We start from the raw sequence: 8,555 nt of genomic DNA on the forward strand, positions 1-8,555 counted from the left end.
AGCTACATCAACAATGAAAGGATGGTACACTATATGAAGACACACAACATTTATAAAAAAGTTACCACATGGGAGTTTTTTTGATGGAAGTCACCATTAATCATAATTCAAAATCCAGTTGGTCTTACCTCTTTTTTTAGCATCCTGAAATACAGCAGCATCATTGGTGTTGTAGGTAAATGTAACAATACTTCCTTGGTAAGTTCCACTAGTCTTTGTAAAGTTGATGCTCCAAAAATGACCTGCTCCAAACTGAACTGCCAAGAGTGGAGCAAATGTTTCATTCCCACAGGTGCTTCCATCATGTGTCACATTGGGAGATACATGTAAGGTTGCATTTCTCTAGAAGAAAAAGTTTAGACAAACAGATATTGTCTCCTTTCCTCATCCAGGAATTTCCATTTAGAATTTAATAGTCCTGCTGCAGCTAAAGTGGAAGCCTGCAAAAATTCTAGTTTGCTTTGTAGTTTTACCCACAGACTGTTTCATGGAGATGTTAAATAGATTACTCTACCATACCTACTGTTTAAAGCAGGGGCGGGCAATTATTTTGGGCAGAGGGTCACTTACTGAGTTTTGGCAAGCTATCGAGGGCTGCATGACAGGCAGTCTAGGGCAGATTAATATTAATTTTCTAAATATTTTTAGGCAGGCTGAATAGGATGGCTTGGCAGGCTGCATCTGGCCTCTGGGCCGCATTTTGCCCAGCCCTGGTTTAAAGGTTACCACAACCTAAAGTTAGAAAAATTCTGCATTAGATTCAGTCATGAGACCGATATTTGAAGTGTCTAACCAAAAAGTGTAGGTGGTCTTTCAAGTAGAGCTAATGTTTAAACAAGAGCTTCAAGTGCTTCGCTGATCAGTCAAGCCAAGCACAATGTTTGGTTAATGTAACTCCATTTGAATAGCACGTGTCCAGAATCAGTTATATGGCCTCACTCAAAATCATATTATGGACTTAAGCGGTGTAGCAAGATAACACAGAAGAGACATGTAGTTGCAGGAAGAGATTGGGAAGGTAGTTACAAGGCCAGCACTACAAGGGAAGGCAGTCTTTTGTTGGCCTGGGTCACCCAGTGATGAAAGTTTCTGCTCCCTCTCCCTCCAAGCAGCTGGCTCCCCAGTTCCCAGCCTCACTGTAGCAAAGGAGACTCAGACTGTAGAGAAACAGACTCTACAGCAGTGGCAGCAGTCTGAGAGACCACTCCCTTATGCTGGATGAGATGGCCAGATCCAGTCTGTGAAGAGGTCCCCACAAGTCGGTAAAGCTCTTGTAGTATGAAACCTACTACTAGCTAGAAAGAGACAAATAATTTGTTCTATGTCCTCAAAGTATGCCCCTGCAGTTTAAGGAAATAAGAACAACTACCTGTAGCAATGTTAAGCTTAAACATGTTCAAATTTGCTGCAAAACAAATCAAATGCTTTACAGGCTCCCTTCCCTTTCATGCTGCACTTAAAAAAAATACCATGTCCTCTCTTTCTAAAGAATTTTCACCTATTACCACATTGCTCCAATTTTAAGTAACAGTGCACCAATAAAAGTCAGTCCGTATTGTATTGGCACTGATAAAATGAAAATTGACATCTTCGGCAATTGGCTATTTGGCCGATGTGGTTGATAATGTCACAGGTAAATGCTGTGTGCATGTGCACAGCTGCAGCATGCATGCAGCCAGGAGTGCAGCCTGGCAGCATGGAGAGCAGCATCTGGCCAGCAAGTCTGGGAGGGGTGGGAGATGGGGCAAGATCAAGGTTCCCCCAGTGAGGCGGGGAATGGGGCTGGGGTAGGTGCTGCCTAGCCAGGGTGGGTTGTGGGACAGAGCCATGGGCAACTCATTTAGGGGCAGCTCCTGCTGCTGGGTGCACCCCCAGGGGAACTATGGGGGGCATATGCCCCCTGGATTTGTATGTGGGATGAGAGCGGGCTGCCTGCTGCAACCTCTTCCTGGCACATCGTGGAGGGGGTGTGCTTGAAATAGGCAGCAGCAGTGTTGGAAGGGGGGCCATGGTAAATTCTGGGGTGGCTGTAGCCTACTCTGTAACACCCCCTCCCAGCACCCCCACCCTAAGTGTAGCCTCAGTCCGGCCACCCCAACAAGAGGCTGCAACAGGCAGCCCACCCTTGCCCCATGCACAAATCTGGGGGGTACATGCCCTCCATGCCTTCCCCAGGATGTGAACAGCATGGGGCGCCACCCACCTGCCCCTCCCCCTGCTCTGACGGACTACCTGCCCCAGCCCTACTCCCTCGCTCACCGTGGGGGCCTCGCCCACTCCTGCCTCTTCTCCCCCACCCCAACAGACTTACTGGCCAGGACGCTGTTCTCCTAGCTGCTGGGCTACATAATTGGCAATCGGATCAGTATCAGCTGATATCGCTAGTTAATAAAAATCGGCAAAAAAAAAAAAAGTCTTCATTGATACGCCCCTAATTTTAGCATGGTCACAGGCTCAGCTCACATGGAGGAAGGGCCATGATGGTTGGATGGCCCACATCACCCACTATTGAAGTTGAAGGCAGGATAAAAGTTCTGAAGCCTTAAGAGTCCCATGTTAAGTTGTGTCTTTCAGACCCCTGGGTCCATTGCAGAGCAGGGAAGCCTTGGGTACTCAGTTCTCAAGTAGTCCCTCTGACAGCCAAAGAGCCATGAAACAACCCAAAGTGAGCTGGCAGAAAACCATGAAGAGTTCTGCTGGAAGCCTGCCTGTGTCTCTCTGGAAACTGGTCAAAATGAAGGCTGAATCCAAAATGTTTCAAAGTTACTATTTCTAATGAGACATACTAATTGTCAGAACAGTTCTCATAGTTGACTTGCCTTCCTCCTAGAAAACCCGCAAACCAAAAAGGCAAGAAAAAAATTGGATACTGAACCTCTGAATCAGGGCTGTTACAGGAAAAAACCTGAATCCAATCACATGAAGTGTGAATCCCAAAGCAAAATCAGACGTAGCTGTTTAATAGAAAACTGCCCATTTTAACCTGTAAACAATTTCTATTCAACTAAAAAAGCATCAGACTAACATGGAAGTTTGGGCTGTGGACAACAGGGTGAGCCTCAAGCACAGTTTTTTGTTGTTGATTTGGTTTGTTTTAAGGGCATTTAGTGCTTTGGATCTTTATAAAAATCTCACAGGAAAATCCAGTAACTGAAAAGGCAACAGTAGTTCAAGGACCTTATCTGCAGTAAACTAATTTATATTCAGTAAAAAACCCACCTCTCTCAGAACTGAACCCGAAAGTGTGGTGCTTGACTTTAAACCAAAACTACTGTGATGACCATGTAGTTTTTTCTACTCTACTAGCAAGGAAATTAACCTAGAAGCTGGAGGAATGGTATTGGGGAAGCTGAAGCTCAAACTCCTCAACAATGCAACAGAGGTGAGTCTTATTGCTTTCACTGCTGGGCGCAGCTCTGAACAGCAGCCATGAAGCCTTACATCTTTCTAGCAGAACAATAGCTATGAGTAAGAAGCACTGAAGCAATTGAGACTCAGGAACGTATCCGAGTCCATTTAGATTCGGTTCACATTTTAAAAAGTGTGAGAAAGAAGGGCTGGAAAACTTTTAGAAGAAGAGAAGGTGAGGATGCTCACAAACAGCGTTCAGAAAAAGCTTTCAAGTCAGTTTTTCAAGTGCAAACTTTGCTGTAAACAGATAACACACCCAGATTTTTCCCCCTTTAAAAGTCTCAAATCTTGACATTTTGCTCTACTGCTCAGTAGTATTTTTAATCCAAACATCACAGCACTGTGCTGATAAGGCAAGAACCTCCTGGCCAAAACAAACAAGCTTCGCATTTTTAAATATAAGAATTGAAGGCTGTTGTCCGTTTTAAATTAGGCAAAGTATTAAAACAAATTAAACCCTTGGTAATCCTTTTGTGATGAGGCAAGGGTAGCTAGTTAGCACAGATATACTCTATTTGTTTTTCAGCTTTATCAGAACCAGTGGCAAGATGATGTTTTAACATTGACAAAACAATGACAACTTCAATAATTCATCCTCTGCATTCACAAGTGCTATTAACTCCAAAATACTTACATATTCACTACTGTTTGTTTCATATTTTATGAAGAAGCTCATCATCCATTTTGCATATATGCACGTAGCATTGGAGGAATCTTTCACCTCTACTTCCACTGCATGGGACTGGAAAAAACCTGTAACATACAATTGTTTGCTTGTAAGAAACTGATATTTCATTGCAGATTTAAATATTTTTCCATCATATCGCATAATGCTTTGAACAGAGCAAGTTCTTCCAGATTAAATTTTGCAACTTCCCAATTCTGACAGAAATTCAGCATACAAACCTCTCATGTAGGTGTTACATTTAAAAGCAGAAATGTTAAGATCTTGTGTTTTATCTAGTATTGCTGAAAAGGTAAAGAATACTGTGTTGACTAACTGCCAATTTAAAAACTTGGGAGAACGTTTATTTTGCTTAGGAAAGTAGCTTAAAGGAGCCACATATTACAATGGACTGTATATACAAGCTAAATAATTTGTCACAAATTAAAACATTGTGGCAATGCCTCATTAAGGTTTTAGTATTTAGTTTGTACTTGTGAACAGGGAGTCCCTAAACAAATTAGGGAAACTGAGGTTATAAAAAGGAACCATTAATAGGTTGTTTTAAATAGGATTAAGATGACACACCAAGGAAAGTTTGGAGGGGGGGGCGGGAATTCTCTTTTTTAAATGTTTTGTAGGTCCTTAATAAAAGGAACTGGATACAAAAATTTCCCTTAACACTGAGCAATGTAACAGTGAGAAGGGGTTAAGCTAGTAGCTCCCTTATGTTTTTGGAAGAGTAAACATCATTCCATTCATGTGGAAACAAAGGGCTAGATCCTTCCCTTCTGGAAATGGGTGCAAGCACCACTAAAATAATAATAATAAATCTTTAGGTATTATTAGCAGAAGACCTATGCAGTGCTTCAAAACTACCCTCACTCAGGTAACGATTAGATCAAGAACTTGCAGATCTTCACCTTGCAAGTGGTGTCTTGCTGTTACACTTTGTGGGTACTATTCAGCCTCTTTCATTCCAGAATGGAGCAAAGCAGCTTTGGATTCCCTCCCTGTTCCCTTCATCTGCATACCCACTCCTTTACTTTAGGCAACAAAGGAATCAAGCTCTGTTCCCACCTCTAGGTCATGTTAGTCCCCAACTCCTCAGAAATGTCCACTTCACACTATACAGGGGCGTAGGGCGTAGCTGTGTTGGTCTGAGGACGTAGGCAGACAAGGTTCTTTGGGTAAATCTGATAACTTTTATTAGACCAACTCAGACAGCTGGAAAAATGTCTTCTTTTCAAGCTTTTGGATATAAATACCCTTTGTCAGGCTGAGGAAGTGTCTCCAGTTGGTATGCAGGAAGAGCACACACACCAACTGCAGATGCTTCCTCAGCCTGATGGAGGGTATTTATACCCAAAAGTTTGCAAAGAAGAAATTTTTCCAACTATTTGAGCTGGTCTAATACAAGATATCAGATTTACCCAAAGAAGCTTGTCTGCACTTCACTATACTACATTTTTGTCCATCCTCCTCTAGTACTATTTTAATTAGACAGCTTTAATTTTAAACTCGGAGCACCCATTATAGAGAGCCCAAGTGCCAGGGAATGTGCACAGGCTACCAGTACTTGATCATATCTGTGTACTGTCTCCCATCAGAAGTTTAGCTATAATTCTTGCTTGTACACTGTCAGGCACATAGCAGCTTCTGTTGCTGGAAGGGAGCACTTGAATTCACTTGCTGAAGATATGATCACTACTTCCTTCCCTCTGTAAAGAAACAGATAGTTTCTTTGATAGTTCCATTTCTTGCAGCAAGATGCTAGAAGTAGTTAAGTGCAAGAGGGAAAGGTGGTGGTTTAAAAAATATATGGCACTTTACATAAGTAAGTTGCATTTAAGGTCCTGCCTGAATGAAGTAATGTTCAGTCTTGGACTAAGATTGAAACAAAAGATTCTTTTGTTTCAAATCCATGACCTCCACACATTTAGGGTGGTGGGGGTGGGAAATACAGCTGACTAGTCTCTTGGAACTCATACTCCAACTTCCCTGTCTACAATCATCTGAAGAAAGCAGAGCAGTTCCTTTGCTGCAGGCCCTTGGTTTAGGCTATTTTCCAAAAAATACAGAGAATGGATAGTGCACATGCATCCACAGGAATATGCAACTTGACAAAACAAAACCACAAGCACTTTATTTTGAAATCAGCTTAGAGGTACTGGACAAGTGTACTCTTGAAGTTTAGTAGCTCAATATCCAAGGATATCCTAGAATACACAGGGTTATCAGACACTGGGAGCCCGGCTACTTCCAGAACAAGAGGAAGGAACAAAGAAACTTCCTTGTACGTTCAAACAAGTAAAACTATTTTTTTCGGGAGGGAACATCTTTCCTGCTCTGCCACCATTTACATGAAGGCATATTACACCAAGGCATGCTGCACTCCATAGGGGCAAGCCTCAAGATACTGGTGACCAGGTCAAGTGCAGTGTAGATCTGCATAACTTTACGCAACTAAACTGAAAACCAGAAGCACCCGTAGGAAGGATTTAATTCTAAAACTAATTTCTGTGTTCAAGCTAAATAGCACTTGTGGTTTGCTCTCCATTTCCACCACACAAGCGAGAGTTACCTTGGGCGTTTTCACAGTCTGGGGGTGGGGGGCAGGCATTTTAATTAAAGCAGCTGGGAGAGACACTCTAATTAGAGTGCCTGCAGCATTTTATGAAGTGTGGGGATGCTGATACAAAATGGTGATGGGGGAGCTTTAGCTTAAAGGTTGTTGAATGGGGGATGCTGATACACAAGATGAGGAGGCTGCTGGAGTGTGCCAATTAGCACACTTCAGCAGCCTCAATTAATCGAGTAGTTACCACGCATCCGAGCCACTCCGCACATCGACAGACACTGGTTAAGCCCGAGTCTTTTGGAACCAATGCAGTCCTTCAACCCTAATCCTATTACACCACAACACTCAAATCTACAAATAATGGTTAATCATGGCATCCCTATTAATTCTCTTTATCTTGAACAAAAGTTACTTAGGTCTTTGTTCTTGTCACAAGGTCACTTTTGTCAACTCAATTTACTAATGCAATTGAGAGAAGTGTCAGCAGGAGGGAGGAATGGGCTGGGACAGGATCTCAAGGTTATCTAGCTTAACCTCCCTCTCCCCCCTGCCTCTAGAAAACCTTCAATGAAGGTGAGCCCATGATTTGTCTAGGCCATGTGTTGCATTATCCTACTGCTGCAGTGAGGATAGTTTTCCTAAGATCGAGATGGGCGAATTTAGATGCACACATTGCATCGTGTTCCTCCCGGCCACACTTCATGTTCTCTGTAGTAGCCTTTACTTAAAGAGTACTCTCATGACCCCCCTTAATCTCCTTTCCTCTAAACTAGAAATACGCTTAGTTCCTTCAGCCTTCCTGCCTCCAGCTTGCGTCCCCAGCCCCTTTCTTTAACCTCCATGCTTGCCTTTGGACCCTCCCGTTTTTAACTTTTTAAGAAAGTGAGTGGAGGCCTAACTGGATTTAGACCAGAACAGGTGGCAAGGTTTGGGAAGCACTAAACAAGGACTCCCTTTCTAAACCCCAAACCACGTTTGCTTGTTTTTTTGCAACATCATCATGCTCTTGACTTGATCACAGGCCCCGAAACCTCCTCAGGTCACACCACTGCCAACAATGGCCCGTTCTGTATTGATGCATTAGGGCCCCGCTACAGGCTCAAGTGAAACACGGACAGAAACTGGCTGTAGAAATGTTAGCCTTTTCAAGCACTAACTTTGTAGCTGGTTGGCTCTTTTACAGCTGGATAGTCTTTTTTAGCATGCGATAACTACTTTGTACATGCAACCAGTCTAAATGTACTGTATGACCCGCTGGTTAATTAGGTGATCATTACTTCGCATTGTGGCCCAGTCTACATGTATGGCGCGACTGACCTATCTGCGCAACGCAGAGCCCAGGGGGCCTTACATTTTTTCCCCCGGGGCTGCAACGACGACACGCGCGGGAATTGCTTTGCGCACAGGGCCAGTCTACACATGACGCGATGGGCGGGGCAGGCGCGCCATGAACCTGACATGTAGCAGGAGCCTTTGGGTTTTCACGCAGGGGCAAAACAACAACTCCCGTGATTACTTCACACTTGCAATGGTCTAACTGCATGCGGGGCTGCTTTACATTTATGGCGTGAGCATTCGCAGCGCCATCCCTGCAACGGGCGCCGGGAGCCTGCACACGGGAGCCCACGGGGGACGGAGCCGGGGACGCGTCTCGGCCTGGGGCAGAGGGAGCCCGGCCAGGTGCCGTGCGCACCGCCCCCCCCACCTTCGCCAAGCGGCCGAGTCACGTGCCGCCGCGTCACGGGCCCCTCGCGCGCCCCCGCCCGAACCCTTCTGACCCCTCGCGGCCCCCATCCGCGCCCCCACCCCCTCAAGGCCCGGGGCCGGGGCCAGGCCCAGGTCCGCTCTGAGGCGAAGCAGCGGGCAAGGGCAGGCCCGCGCAGGCCCCGCGGAGCCGCC

At 44.8% G+C, this 8,555-nt stretch overlaps 1 protein-coding gene across 1 annotated transcript in view; it reads right to left on the reverse strand.

The window, feature by feature from the left end:
* Nucleotides 1-8,264, reverse strand: part of LAMP2 (lysosomal associated membrane protein 2) — a 17,530-nt gene extending 9,266 nt beyond the window's left edge. Inside the window, exons 1-3 of the mRNA XM_025209911.1 lie at nt 8,246-8,264; nt 4,046-4,164; nt 129-342 (exon numbers count right to left, since the gene is read on the reverse strand). Coding sequence (XP_025065696.1) covers nt 129-342; nt 4,046-4,090 — 259 coding nt within the window. The 5' untranslated portion in view covers nt 4,091-4,164; nt 8,246-8,264. The remainder of the gene's footprint in view (nt 1-128; nt 343-4,045; nt 4,165-8,245) is intronic.
* Nucleotides 8,265-8,555: the final 291 nt, after the last annotated feature.

The sequence above is a fragment of the Alligator sinensis genome, unplaced genomic scaffold (genome assembly GCF_000455745.1).
Source record: "Alligator sinensis unplaced genomic scaffold, ASM45574v1 scaffold157_1, whole genome shotgun sequence".
NCBI classification, from domain to species: Eukaryota; Metazoa; Chordata; order Crocodylia; family Alligatoridae; genus Alligator; species Alligator sinensis.